The 14,959-nt window shown below is 39.3% G+C and overlaps 2 protein-coding genes across 4 annotated transcripts; both read right to left on the bottom strand.

The window, feature by feature from the left end:
• Positions 1-1,121: 1,121 nt before the first annotated feature.
• Positions 1,122-6,993, bottom strand: LOC112562862 (methylthioribose kinase-like). Of its 2 annotated transcripts, none has more exons than XM_025236435.1 (8): positions 6,569-6,993; positions 5,807-5,938; positions 5,191-5,320; positions 3,639-3,810; positions 3,054-3,291; positions 2,723-2,888; positions 2,039-2,147; positions 1,122-1,801 (listed from the first exon to the last, which is right to left on the bottom strand). In XM_025236435.1, the coding sequence occupies exons 1-8, from the start codon at positions 6,836-6,838 to the stop codon at positions 1,651-1,653; spliced, it is 1,368 nt and encodes a 455-aa protein (XP_025092220.1). In that variant the 5' UTR covers positions 6,839-6,993; the 3' UTR covers positions 1,122-1,650. The 2 variants fall into 2 exon arrangements, with proteins under 2 accessions (XP_025092220.1, XP_025092228.1); XM_025236443.1 differs by having other exon boundaries at positions 6,451-6,989.
• Positions 6,994-7,841: 848 nt separating this feature from the next.
• LOC112562875 (methylthioribose kinase-like) lies at positions 7,842-14,702 on the bottom strand. Of its 2 annotated transcripts, XM_025236456.1 has the most exons (9): positions 14,289-14,658; positions 11,923-12,054; positions 11,321-11,450; positions 10,948-11,119; positions 10,460-10,700; positions 9,841-9,951; positions 9,261-9,396; positions 8,682-8,790; positions 7,842-8,142 (listed from the first exon to the last, which is right to left on the bottom strand). In XM_025236456.1, the coding sequence occupies exons 1-9, from the start codon at positions 14,388-14,390 to the stop codon at positions 7,974-7,976; spliced, it is 1,302 nt and encodes a 433-aa protein (XP_025092241.1). In that variant the 5' UTR covers positions 14,391-14,658; the 3' UTR covers positions 7,842-7,973. The 2 variants fall into 2 exon arrangements, with proteins under 2 accessions (XP_025092241.1, XP_025092249.1); XM_025236464.1 differs by lacking the exon at positions 9,841-9,951 and having other exon boundaries at positions 14,289-14,702.
• Between the last annotated feature and the right edge of the window lie 257 nt (positions 14,703-14,959).

The raw sequence follows: 14,959 nt of genomic DNA, 5'->3' as shown, positions 1-14,959 counted from the left end.
AAAGGCATTTTAAGACACTATGGCTTTTTGTATTGATGATGGATATTATTGTGTTTTTGTTTGTTCTTCTATTTACAAAAACTGTCTTGTTTTGTCTTGAACCTACTGAAAATATTAAGTAACGGTCTTTTAGTGGGTTATATGAGTAGTCATAAAGTATCGATAAGTCTTCTAGAAAATTCAAGGGGTCACCATGTTGGTAATTTATGAAAGGAGACGGCTCCAATGCAAATGGTTTCATTATCGTCTGCCGTAACTTTTTTCTTAGTCCACCATTTTGATCAAGGTGAAGGTAGCTTCCAAGTTGTTTAGTAACCAGTCAACCACGACTATACATGTATATACAATTTGCTTGTTAACTTTTAACGAACATTTTAAAGACTTGGATTTATCTGTGCAATGTGTTAAGAAGTTAATCTCAAGATTTGCTAACATTTGCTTGTATATTGTTTAAATGATTGCACATGAATGTAGAAATATACATTCTCAAAAATATATATGTATGTGTGGATGCATAGACAAGCATCCAGAAATAGATTAAAATTACTAAGGTAATGATGTGCTTTTGTTTAAGCATCATACCCTCAAATAGAGTGGCTTCCTCTTGGATATGCCTGCTTTTGATGTTAACCTATACCTTAATGAAAATGTCTTCCATTAACTTTATTTTTTGACTATTACTGTTTATATTTGGGAAAATTAGTTGCATGATGGATGACAACTGAGGAACTGGAATACAGAACAGTAGATTTGGAAGTTTCACTTTTCTGTAACCAAAAAACTCACTTTGCCCACCCCACCCACCAGGGCACCTGCTTTATCAGGGAATGTGAAAGGCAGGTACAGTATTGTTTACATTGTCATCCATTGTGGGCACTCTACTCCTATAGACCTTTATTTGCCCTACCTTCTTAACTAGCATTGTCAAATAGAAAATATGTACTTAAAGTTTTGTTTTGGTTTTTGATTGGAACAGTGAATGGTGTATGGGTATATCATTTCCAAATGAGTCAACCATAAATAGATATAAAAATAATAAAATCATAAAACTCATGAATACTCAAACACACTTGTACCAGCAATGGCAGGTAAGCATATAGCATCAAAGGCAAAAGTCATCATCAGCTATGAACATCAGTTTACTGGCATAATTGTCTTGTCGTAGCTTGTTATTTTAGGAATAAAATGTTAAATCTGGATGTACATAATGTTTGTAGCAAGTTTGTGCAGACCTTATTCTCTGCCATCATATGCAGCAATGCCTTCTCTTTCAGTGAATGGAACAGCCTCCTATGATTTTACAGCTTTACATTACAATAATTTCTTTTCAGTTCCTTGACCTGCACAAGTTGTTGAGGGAGGAGAGGAGGTTTTCTATTGCCTCCCTTAGGACATCTGGTTTGTTCTACATAATTTCATTGTAGAATTAACCATCTCATTAGACAGAAAGACAATTTATTTGTAAAAATGTGTTGATTAAAAAATACATCTTAAAAAACTTTGATAAACCGATAACAAGAAAACAACAAGAAGTAAGTGGAATAAAATATTACAAACATTTGCAACTGATAAGACAGACCTTTAATTTCAGATAAAATACACGTACATAGACATGGAAAAAGTTCTTCCATTTTGTAAGACTTCTATGGGTCAAAAAGTTAACATAAGAGCTACATTCATGAGCTGAAAAACACTGTGGATGCGGGAATGAGCTTTTAAAAGACGAATGCCAGCTGCCAAAGCATCAGGTTGCGCACTTTCTAAGCTGTCCATTTCTATGGTTCTTCCTGCACCCAGCAACCTGACACACAGAAAGCCCTTAATTAGTTCCAGGCAACAAGTCAAATATAAAAATCTTTTATTGGCTGTGCTGGTTACATCCAACTCCTAGAAATGTATGTTTATGACAGTACAGGCAACTTACACATAAACTTTAATGTTCAGTCAAATATCACAAGAAATGCTTCTTACCAGCATACATTTAAGCAATCATCATAAGGCTACTCTAAAACTAATTTATACAAAACTGACAGCGCACCTTCGAATAATCTCACATCCAGCAAAACCTGCAGTCTCCGACATCAGCTGACTGGTGTAGTTTTCTCTTTCGCCGATGCTTGATGTCATGTGAGCAAGATACTCATCAACTTTAGGAATAAAGCAATATAAAGAAACTCCTTTTGAGTCTCTTTGAAATATAAGTTGAAAATGAAAAAATAAATTTAATACAGAAGTTAGGAGATTTCTTTTAAATCTCCTACTAGAAAATGTTATGACACCTAATCCCAAATGTCTTTAGGTCAATGTACACTAAGAACCGCAATTCTCATTAGATCCTTACAGTTCAGGGTAACTTGCCAAATAGATGTAGTTTTCAACTATTTATGTTCAAGCAAACTGTAAAGAGTTAAACATCTGCCATTGATTTGCATTAGAAAAATAATGTGGTTTGATTCTCTCATTTATTTGGTTATTCATTCTTACATTCACTTCTCACTTTCTTCATTTTGCTAATGATTCACCAATATAAACAGTTCTAGCATTAATATTAAGAGCCAGAATGCACTGACTATTCACACAACATACTTGAAGTGGGCTACTGTAAGGTTGTCTACCCTCTAAAGTCCACAATTTATCATAGTTGGTAATATTAATTTAGTTGCCATTTATTATATTATAAGCATATAATATCTCTAGCACATAATAAAGAAGTCTAAGTTACCTGTGGCATAGGCAAGGTCAAGAATCTTATAAGCTAGTGGATGTCGATATGTCTCATCTTCATCTGTGTTCATCAGGTGATAGAGGTGGCAGAAGATGTAGTGTGCCATCAACAGTCCAAGATCCATGGCACATGGCCCAACCATGATAAATTCCAAGTCAATCATCTGCAAAACCATTTGCATTGAAGGACTATGTTCATTTATAAAATGAAGACTTACTGAATCACTATGTAGTGTGTCCAAAGTTTTGTAGGTCTTGTATTCATGTTCATATCCAAATACATTCAACACCTTTCACATAGATGTTAAGAAAAATCTGATGTAACTCACTCTTATATCTTTATCTCTGACCATGGCGGATCCTGTGTGTAGGTCTCCATGAATAAGAGCCTCCTTCTTTTCATGAAAAAGCTTCTGAAATTTTTTTACAATGCTCAGCAACTCCTCATCGCCATACACACTTTCAATGTGTGAGTTGAGCAGTGATGACCATCGGTTACTCTCACCCGTGCGTGAAAAGGGATCAGTGAAGATGTAAGTGTCAGTCAGTTTCACAAGATGAGGATTTCTAGAGTGTGAATAGCGAAAAAGCAAAAAATTTAATAAAGAGATGAGACGGATCTAGAATGAAGTTTGCATGATTTGAAATATGATGAAAATATGAGAAAAAATTTAGTTACGAGATATTTTGTCACAAATCTCACTATTTTTTAAAAGAAACCTTAACAAATAAAAGAAAAATGATGCAAAATCTAATGAACAAGAAATAATTAAAGGTCAGCATTATTTATAGATAAGAATAAATAAGAGATTTTTATACCTGAGTTGCTTTTTATTCCTGGCACTTATGGAATTATACATAAAGAATGTAGTTGAAATGATTACATTATCATAGTTAAAAAAAAAAACAATTACTGGAATTCCTCATTCATGTTCTTGATTGCTTGCTGTCCAATGACACCAACATGGGTGTTCTGGTGAATTATGGCAATATCTCGAGCAAGTTTCTTGGCTACATCCAAATCAGTATTTCCAGCCATCAGCCATTGCTTGTACACCTGGTACCCCTGCAGATCTTCCATGCAAACTGGTGAAACATGCCCAAAATATTGCAAGACAGGTGCTTCTTTATTCATTGAGTGTTGAAATTCAACTATCACAAAACTAATTTAACCAAAATAGTACCACTTTGCTTCTACTACCAGCAAAACATCACTAAATAATAACTGGTAAGGCAAACTGACTGTAAGCCTCTGTATCTTGTGCTAAAAATGACTAAGAATTTCATCTCACCAAAGACTCATTATTCACATGCAATATGTTATGGCATCATGCATTTTTTAATAGACCAGATGCCTACTGCTGTGGATTTTCCATGGCTGCTATGGATTTAGACACCTGACTACAAAACTAGGGTCGTATATAAAAAAACCAAAACCACTCTTGTTAGTACTTGAATGAAAAAGCATGAAAAACTCAACTAGCAGTACAGAGTGAGGACTTAACCATTTGCCAGACAACAACTGGAACCATTGTAACAATGCAGTTTTAAATTGGTTTGCCTAGGGTTTTAGCATATGTGACAGATGTCACCATCCCAAACACATGATGGGGATGTCACAAGGCTGGGTTTATAAGTACTTTCAAAGTCTACCAGTTAAGCAAGGGTATTTGACAGCAAGGCCATATCAAATTTCCAACAATAGGTTAAAAACTAACCAACTGCAAATGTTGCTAATGCTGCGGAAAATAGATATTTTAAATGGGAATGCTGGAAATGAGGAATTCTGGGGTATCTGTTTAGACCATTTCCTGCTGGCTTAGTTACTGATACCTTAAGCTGGATTACATAAATACAAAATGGAAAAAGTGATATGTTATTTAAAATATGCATTAAATGCACAATATTAAACAAACAATTAGGCTAACTTACATATACACATGCATAGTGAACAATGCCAGGAATTTGAAAGAATGTTGAGAAAGGTGTATGATGGAGAAAAGAGCAGCCAGGGTAAGCTGAATACAGTTCAAAACAGAAAAGTTTTAAATCCAGACCAGAAAGTATTCCCACTGTATTAAGAAACCTAACCCTAAGAGACAGAGGCAGAGTATTCCAAATGCTGAGGCCAGGAAAGACAACAAGTGATGGTCTTGAATATGATGCAAGTGTAGATAGCTCAGAAATGGTATGACATGATCAACCTTCCGTTTGCAGAATGCGAGCAGCATTGTTTTGAGCTCTCTAAGCAGGTAGTCAGAGAGACCAACAAAGTTAAAATAATACAGCCTGGATAATATATATATATGCCGACATACACAAGCTGCTTCGTAGAAGCAGCATTGATGTCTACTGCGACAGTTCAAGGAAAATGGACTTGAAGACATGCTGAGTTAACATGATTCTTGAAAGACAATGATGTTTCAAAATTACACAACCATTCTCTAATTTAAACTACATACTTACAGATTTTATGGGCTTTACTGTAACAAAGGGGCCTTGGAACACTGCCTGGACAAATGGCATAGAATTTGGAAGAAGCTCGGTACTCAATCTCACCCCGTTCAGTTGCCAGTGGATAGCGAGGTCCCAGGACCTGCACAAGCCATGCCATATCAACAAGGTTCTATATGTAGCAAGCAGTATGTCACAGGTGTAAGAGTGCAATCTTTCAGGTGACTTATTGGCTGTGCTCAATAAACAGGAATTGTTGTTCCCTACCTGCATGTAAACAGCTTAATGATACCTATGCTGCAATAGTTTTTTAATGAGTCATTATCAGTTGTGCTTTTCAATAAATATACATAACTTTATCACCATTCCATCTGGTATTTATAAGACTGAAGAAAGTATTTTACAATATTAAAGAACTAAGTGATACTCATATAGCTGAAGACTTCATCAAATCATTCTTCATTATTTCTGTTTATTCCTAAACAAAATTATATTTGTGCACATAAAGATTTTGTAATCTTTATAATTAGTTATAACAATATACTGGAATCAATAGCAAATACACAACTTTTTTATACACACACAAGCACACACTCTCTCACACAGGCCCTCTCACAGTCTCAAGTACCTTGATAAATGGCATGGCATGTTTCAGAATTATGCTCTTTGCTGGATCAGACTTTGATGAAACACGCACAACATCATTCAGATTACCATCTCCAATATCTTCTATGCACACTCCCCCTTTCACCTGAACAAACTAATAAAAAAGAAGGTAACTATAGTAAATGCATTGCTGAGGAGTAATGGAATACATTTTCAGTTGTGGTACACCTTAAGAAATATTTTGACAAGTCACAGACCACAAAAGACAAGTCTGAAAAGTGATATTTAAATGTTGTTTGGGAGTTGCACAACATGATCTGTGAACTGCTATTATTATCAAGATTAAGATAAAGCCATATCCAGATTGTTTAGTTAAAACTGTGTGATCTGTTTTATTATAGTCCTATAAAGTTGTAAAAAATTGTATTGTAAATTAAACCTAAACAACTGAGAACAAATGTTCTGGTAGTCTCATAGGGCTGCAGATGAAGACAAAATATGAAATTATTGCGAATAGAAAAAGAACAAAATAGATGTTTGTCTGCACGTTGTGGTTAGCATCTGCTAATCTAACACATAAGTAAGAATGAATCGCCCAACTCTAAACTATCCTGACTGACCAAACTGGTCTAACAGGGCAACTAAAATTGTTACTGTAAATACAACCTTTAATTCTTCATTTGCATCATCTGAATTTAAACAGTCCTGCAGTGCTTTCTGGATCCATTCCTCCGTTAGATGCCACTCTTGTTCAGAAGCCATGTTTTGAGCTGCGTGTACATACCTTGCCAGTTGTGCGACCCTCGAACTTTATTACCACCACCTCGATTGCTACAGACCACGACGATTGCCCACTTCTCCAATGGTAGCCCGCTTCTCGTGTTTGCGTCAACGATAACGCTCGTCCACAGGTCAGAGCAGGAGGTGGAGAGGAACTACATAAGGTCATGAGAAAAATGCATTGTTCAAGAAAGCTGTCGAGCACTAAAAATGCCCCACCCACCTCCCAAACCACACACACACAGACACAGAGCCACCCTAGTGATGTCAGCATCAGCGTCCGAACCGGAAGTTGTGCGCGGTTCGATTCCCCAGTGGCGCAGCGTCCTGCCGATATTTATCTAGCTGTGGAATCGGCACCTGGAAGTACGGGTTAATATAGAGGTTACACTCAATCCTTAACGGTGAAGTGGTCACAGAGTTATCATGGTTGTGTGATACAAGTTGGTGGAGTTACCGTTCATGATGTGATTGCGCAACATGTCTCGTGGCAGGAAAGTCGCATTGACAACGTCCCGAGCTGCTCAAAGAAAGGTGAATAGTTTGTTCGGTAGTGAACTGATTGCCAGGTCTGCGTAAATGTCGGTCTATTATGCGCACCTGTATACAAGCTGCACCAACTAAATTTTAAAAAAAGCTCTCCTTTTTTTTCACAAATAAGCCGGACTAGTTTATAAGCCGCAGATACATATACAACTTGAAAACTGCATCGTAGGTATGTCGTCTCGTTTCAAGCATGATCAGGGTGTGTGCTTCAATTGTATGCGGCTTTTATTTTTAAAATGTGAACAGTTAACACTGTAACAACGTGAACATGGAACTCATCGACAAATTAATCGGAAAGAAAAATCCGCAAACAAACGGCATTTCTGTTTAAGCCGCAGGGTATAAAGCTGGGAAAAAAGTTGCGGCTGATAGTTCGAAATTTACGGCAAATTACATTTGAGAGGGAAACTTTACTGTAACTCGCCAAAGAAAGAAGAAAATGAAACTTTAATCACACACACACACACAGGCACCGAGAGAGAATGTTCAATTCGTTGTTTAGTGCGTTATCCATGTGCCCGCCCTCCAATATCCTCAATGACAATATTTATAATGGGAATTTTCTGTTAATACTGTTAAAATTAATTAATGGATAGGATTTGGAAGATGAAATTTACAGGTTAGGTTTATATCGCTTATATCTACCGATATCTGCAAAAAAACAAAACAAAAAAAAAAACAAACAAAACCAACCATGCAAACCATTCAGGCTGGTCCGTAAAAAGCGTTTATTTTTGTCTCTTTTTTAATATTTGTTTTCTGTAAACTCATTGCTATTATCCATACACCCGCACTACACAAAGACATGTCTTTATTTATAAATTACAAACACTTGTTCTCGTCACTGATCACAATCCCTGTATTCAACAACCGTTCAGTGTCCAGGCATCAGAGGGTTGTAGCAGCTCGACGACGGCGGCAGCAGACTTGAGGCAATGACGACGTTTCAGGAGTGTCATGGCAGAGGTCACAGCCGCCACCTGGGCTTGTGCATGGCCGTCCATGAAGGCAAAGTGGGGAGGTCCGATGATGCTGTATCAGAGGTTTAAAAAAAAATTTTTTTTTCGAGGGGTGATCTCTAGTGAGTTACAATGAAACCATGGTCTCCACTTACAACCACAGCTGTCACATTTGCGAATTCGCAGAGGAGTGAAGAATTACTCACTGTAGTACCTCCAGTGATAGACGAAAAAAATACATCTATCTATCCATTCATTCAGTCAACCCACCCATTTATCCACACATCTGTCCATGCACTGGTTTGTCTGCACAAAAAACTCACCGACCGTCCCCTTGTCTTGTAGCAATTGATACAAACACTACATGATGTGACACTAAGTCCGCGCATTAGAGGGGTGATAGTCTTCTATTGCATTTATCATGGGATCAAGTGAACAGAGTGAAACAAATTACTTTTTAAAAATATAGTAAACACTAGGCGCCTAACGCACACTTTACTACAACTCTCCATAACACCCTATTCCCCTCGCACTCCCCCAAAAAAAAAGAATAGAGCAGCAAAGACTAATTATTTGAGGAGGTGGAAACAAATTTATGTGAAGCATACTGACTTTCCAAGCATCTCGATTCCTGTAAACGCCAAAATGTCCTGCAGGAGTTTTTCTGAGAAACGTGTGTCCTGCTTGAGGTTTTTGGTCATTATCGATAGATACTCTCCCACTGAGGACAAAGACAGAACGAGTTAAAGATAACAGGATTATATATATACTTAATTCTTATTTTAATGGGGTTTGTACAGTCCATCTGTTCACTCATGCCTCTTCAGTTCTCTTTCATTCACGCACGTACGCACACACACATCTTCTGACTTCTACTGTGGTACCCGTTAAACGCACGTACGCACACGTGTAGGCAAGTATGGTATAAATCACTGGTAACTGTTTATGCGCCCAAAGAACCTGTATATCGAGAGCCATGACTATGCATATATGTGTTATACAAACTTTTTGTTATTACTCCTTATTGGTAATGGCCGTAGACGTTTATAAACTATCTCTGCTTCCTACTCTCAATCTCTTTCTCTCCGCGCACGCACACAAACACATAAACCCTGCTACAAGCACCATCCTTCACACTTTCACTGTGTCTTAAGCTTTTTGTTTTTCTTCTGTGTACGATGTCAAACTTACACACTGCCTCACACATATTAAGAACACAATGTGCGAGGTGTACGCTGGAAAAGGCGTGTGAGTTTAGCGACCTTTGCTGTACTGAGCCCGGAAGCTCGCACTTCCCTGTCTGCTCGCCGGAACTAGAGAACACTTCCTGAAACAATGACCATCACGAGATAAGAAACGCTCGCATCATCCATAGTACACAATAGAGAACTAACACTTGTAACCTCTACTGAGTACTGACCCTAAGAGCTACACCTTGTCAACACTTGTAACATCTACTGATCCTTAGTGGTACACCTTGTCAACACTTGTAACATCTACTGAAGTATAAACAAGAAAAAAAGAAGATGAAAGGAAGAAAAAGAAATAAAGAATAAGAAAAAAAAGAAAAGGAGGAGAAGGAAGAAGCACGCACTTCAGATTTTCTTCCTTTTTTTTTTTGTTGTTGTTGTAAACAACGACGCTGCTGCTGTTGTTGTCGTTGCATGCACACCCCTCTAAGAGACCTCGATCTCGTTTAAATCTTCTTCATGTGTGAGCAGAGCGCGCTATAAGTCACGTTCAAGGCAGATGCTAGCAGAAGATCACATACCCGACGGTCGTGGTCGTGCAGGAGACGATAGAAGGCGAGTAGCAGGGTGGCAAGCAGCAAACCAGCGTCGTACGCGCACGGACCGACACGTGCAAACTCCGCGTCCACCAGCTTGCAACCGAAGAGACGCATGAGTGAGTGGGAGGAATAGGGGTAGGACGCGAGAAGCAGACCAGGAGCTAGGAGTACAGTAAGTGGTTGCATAGTTAAGGCGAATCAGTTACTAAAACACTCATAAAAAAATATCCATTGGTTAACATACTGCTTCCTATTAACCAAGCAGTTAACGCCAAACGACGACTCGTGCGGCTGGCCCCAGCATGCCGATTGTGAGGAAAGCAACATGCTTCACTTTGTGCTAAAGTCTGGCCTAAAGCGACCCGACCAAATCGTATGAAATGGGAGGTCGCATAATATTAATATATTTTTATATAGGGCTATGCCCATTGCACTATCACTGCTATAACCATACAAACAGTTATGAGTGACATGTTTTAATTCTGCACTGTCACTGACAAAGAAGCTGTCAACAGGTAAGAATGACTCCCGTGACTTTAAAAAGCAAACGTGGGAATTATACAGTATGTACAAGTTGTTATCGCAGTTTCAGTATACCAACCTTGAAGTCGTCACCCTGAGAGACGACGGAGTCGATGTGAAGGTCGCCGTGAATGAGGCACTCTTTGTCCTTGATGAATGATCGTTTCACCTGCTGGACCGCCTCCAAGACCGTGCTATCTTGGTAAACGCAGGTGAGCAGTGATGTTACAGCAGGGTCACACGCTTTCCCTGGGTCACTGGGATCGAACGGTCTCTCGTAGTGGAATAGGCGAATAATGTCTATCATAGACTGGAAAGTCCTGCAAGTCAGTGCACGAGTGCATGAGTGCACAACAGCTTCGAGTGATATGCACAAACAAGTAGACTGCGTCACAGGTAAATAACACAACCTGTGTCAGGTAAAGATAAGCATTATATATCAGCCATTAATATGTAATATTTGCCAGATATTAATGTGCACGATATTAATATGTAACATGCGTCAGAAAAGTGAAAAAAAAGTTTGTTCTTATTGTCAAAACATGCAATATAAAACCTGCTACTGACGGAAATTGCTGTTCAAGATCCCACAGCCCCTCGTCTCCGATGTTGAGGATGTGAGTGGAGGAGTGGATATTAGCCAGGCATGCACCCAGGGACTGGGCACCGAGTTGGCTGAAGCCGCCTTGTAACACCACATTCACCAGGGGTCGGTGGTCAATCAGCTCGCGAGTGCACACTGGACATCATCATCATCAATCATCATCATCTATAAACGACTGGGTTTTTTTAATGGATGGATTAAGTTACATTATATTGAAGAAAGTGGACTGACATCTTTCTTCTATGAGAAATTAAATTGACACTTGTAGCAAGGACAAATTTCTGAATGTTTTGGACAGCAACAACAGCCAATGATGAAGAAAAGCAAAGTGCTCACAGCAGCGTGTTTGTCCGTCGTAGAATACAGGAGAGGGAACACAGCCTCGGACAAGCTTTTCGAAAAATTTGTAGGCCTTGTACTCGATCGCTCCTCTCTCCACAGCCGCTGGCAAAGGGTTGTGTGAACACTGCGCAAAACCATCGTGTGAACAAAATGTCGTCTGATCACTTGGTGAGAAAAGCATATAATCAGAGGGTTGTTTGAACACCATGAAAAACATCAATGTAAACAAAAGCTTGTTTGAACACTTAAAAAAACAAGCATGAACAACAGCAGCTTAAATTTAGGAGATACTACTAAAAACAGTTGTTTGAACACTGTGCAGAACAGTTATGTGAGTGAATGTTTTTTAATCACTGGGATAAACAAACATGTAAATAAAGGGTTGTTGGAACAATGGAAACTACAACAGTGTGAATATGGAAAAACAAGAGAGGATGAACAAAGGATCATTTGAAACGAGGCGAAATAAACATGTAAACAAAAGGGTGTTGAACTGTGGGTGTTCATGAGTGTAGAGAGTTGGCTTAAACACAATTGTACTTTGGTGACAGGCCGGATCATCCACCCGAAAACTAGCGGCGCCGAGAGTTGCATACCTGCATCAAGGGAGTCGCCATTTTGACGATGAAACCCAGCGGTGGCGCCGTCTGGAGGCGCAATCGCACGACGTAGTTCATGTAGCTGGCGTGATGGCGATGCGCTTCCGGCTGACCCGAAGTCTTGCCATTCTGGGGATTATAAAGGGTTTGTATATACAGATTGAAAATGTTATTTATGTAATATTTTGGCCTTTTAAGGGCATGTGTACTGCATGTGCACAACTTCTCAGTGGGTAGGAACCAGGGGAAGCAAACCCCTCACATAAGATACCATGTACACGTGTGTATGTGTGTGCATGCCTGCTCACACGCATTCCCTCATTTCTTTGTTTCGTAATGTGCGAGTGTGAACGTTGTTTAAGGTCAACATGGAATTTGCTCCCTTTCCCCGAAGGCCGAGCATCTTCCTTCACTACTGCTTCTCTTCAAACATTACAGATGATCGTTCTTAATGGTCAGACATTTTGTAATAAGTAACAAGCACTTCTCCTGACTCTGCATGACGGTAATATAAAGGAAATGTTCTACACTGATTTTGCTCTAGAAAACATTAGTTTGAACTCTCTAGAGCTCTGTTTTCTTTGCTTGCGCCTCGTTCCTATGTTTCTGCACTTGTCGCTTGAGAGCGATGTCCTTTTGCCTAAATGGAGGGGAGTGGTCACACAGACTTACAGATCACAGCAATCTGTGGGAGTGATCATTTTTGTCTGGTCCCTTCGTCTACGCCTATTTTGGTGTCCATGTGCACTTAGTCATACCTATACCTGTTTACGACTGCTTTATGCCCTCGACAAGTCAACCTGTCGACCACACACATACATTTCAGCTTCACTAATATAATACTCCATTTTCCTTAAACTTGCGCGTCAGATTTACTTGTGAATGACAGCTCAACACTATATCTTAGCTATAGGGTTTCGAGAGAGAGTGTCGAGTTCGAGTTTTATTTATACATTTATGCAATTGAGACGAAAAGGGGAAATCAAGGAGAGGGTTCTCCACCTTGGCATTATTTTCCTATCTCTTGCCTTGCCTGAAACCGAATAGCATATAAAAGAGTATAAAACGACAGACACAAGCAGGTTTCACTATACATTGACAGCAACATACTTCCAGTTTGTGGTCTGTCGGTTCTTGGAACATCATCATTACTTTTCACAACACACTAACAAAGCGTCAGCATCGCCGTGAAACGAAACTGAAACTCGTTTCTTAAAATCACTTCATCAACAGCTGATGTCACACTACCTGGAATAAACGACAATTTATAGAGAGATACCCCACCTGTTTACAGGCCTGATATCACATTGACAAATATATTTTTGGAGACAGCAGGCTATGTTGTGGGCATCGTGTCATATTTTTGTGCCTCAAAATCCACGCCTTTTAAAGAAAAGCATTCTTGTGCACAAAAATTAAACTTACACTCCCACAAACTGTCCCATATTTACATCTCCCCACACAGCAAAAGAAAGACCGGGGATGTAGAAAAAAACCACACCTGCTCAGTACAGTCGTGCCCCTGTGTTCGTTACTGTCCACAGTTTACCGCAGCCCGATTCAAAGAAGAAAAATTTAAGAAAACTCGTGCTAAGTGAGAATGTTCTGTAAATGGAAAAAATCCAGCAGCCCAAAGGCAATATTTGACTCATTCACCTTTGTTCCAGCATTCGCGCTTTCCCAGCAGAACTTTCCCCACCTGCTTCTAGCAGCCAATCAAATTAACTGTCATGTTAAGTGCTTGGTGTTCAAACTTATTACCCGCGGATACAGAGGTACAACTGTAAGTCCATCTCCGGCACTGTTTGATGACTTGCCGATATTTGCTTACCAATGAACATTTCCCAATACAGTCAAAGTAATATTCATTTTACTACTACTATCAACAACAACAACAACAACAACAACAACAACAATAATTAAAAGAAGAAGAAGAACACATGTACCCCAGCCCAAAAAGCCCCATCACAGCTAATAAAAAAAAAAGGGAAAGTATTTGTTGAACTAGTAGGTCTTGGTTAAAGAAAGAAAGAAGAACACAAATATAAGTTTTGGCGTTAACTGAGAAATTAAAAATTGTCAATAAATATTTTAATAGAAGTATCCCATGTCGTCGATAGCTCTTCAGCAATGAATGTATCTTAAAAATATTATACAAGGTAAAGTTCCGAAAGTTCACCAAGTTGCCAAGAACTGTCCACGTCTTCCATATCTTTCCTAGCTAAAGTATGCACGTCTGTTGTGCGTGTGCAAAAGCGCTTAACGACATTGTAATCCAGCACAGTTTGAAACAAAAGATTGCTGTGTAGCTTTACAAGATATTTTCGTATCGGTGTCATACCATGTCTGCCAAATCGACTTACCTGTGTGTTAAAGTCTTCAAAGGTACAGTTTTTCTTGAACGACGATAGAATCGTTTTCATTTCCTCGGAGGTCCAGTCACACACGTGCCAATGCTCGTCCATTGTGACTGTAAGGCCGCGTGACCTGCCTGCTCCTGTCGCAGGTAACTTTCGGTTTCATCGTTTCCGTAGAAGGAACTCCCAGAAATGCTTACGCGTTTCTCTCCTAAGTGATCGATTGAAAAATGGAGTGACGTTCAACACGAAGTCGATCAAAGCGAACGATGGCGCGCGCTGAGTTGTTGATGTGACGCCGGTGCGCGCGTTGTAAACTGCAAGCGTGCGGGAAATTTGTATTATTACTTTTGACCGTGTCCATCGACTTGTGAAAATTGATTGAGGGGACTGAATTTACGATTCAGGTATATAGTAGAAAATGAATTAGGTGTCGCTACGCTGACGCCGCCGCCGCCACCACCACCACCACCACTACGCGCAAATAAATATCTTGCACTTATCATGTTCATTAAACAAACATTGTGTTGAAAGAGATTTTGCGGTCCTGATTGAAATGTTGCTTATACCTGGCTAACAGCCGGTTGTAAAAAGTTCCCCCATTTCTCTTTCAACAAGTACTCGGAACAAAAGCTAAGCAAACCTAAAAGGGGTAACGGGTGTAGGGGCAGAGAACT

This window comes from Pomacea canaliculata, linkage group LG1 (assembly GCF_003073045.1).
Source record: "Pomacea canaliculata isolate SZHN2017 linkage group LG1, ASM307304v1, whole genome shotgun sequence".
NCBI classification, from domain to species: Eukaryota; Metazoa; Mollusca; class Gastropoda; order Architaenioglossa; family Ampullariidae; genus Pomacea; species Pomacea canaliculata.
This window is presented reverse-complemented; position numbering and strand designations above follow the sequence as displayed.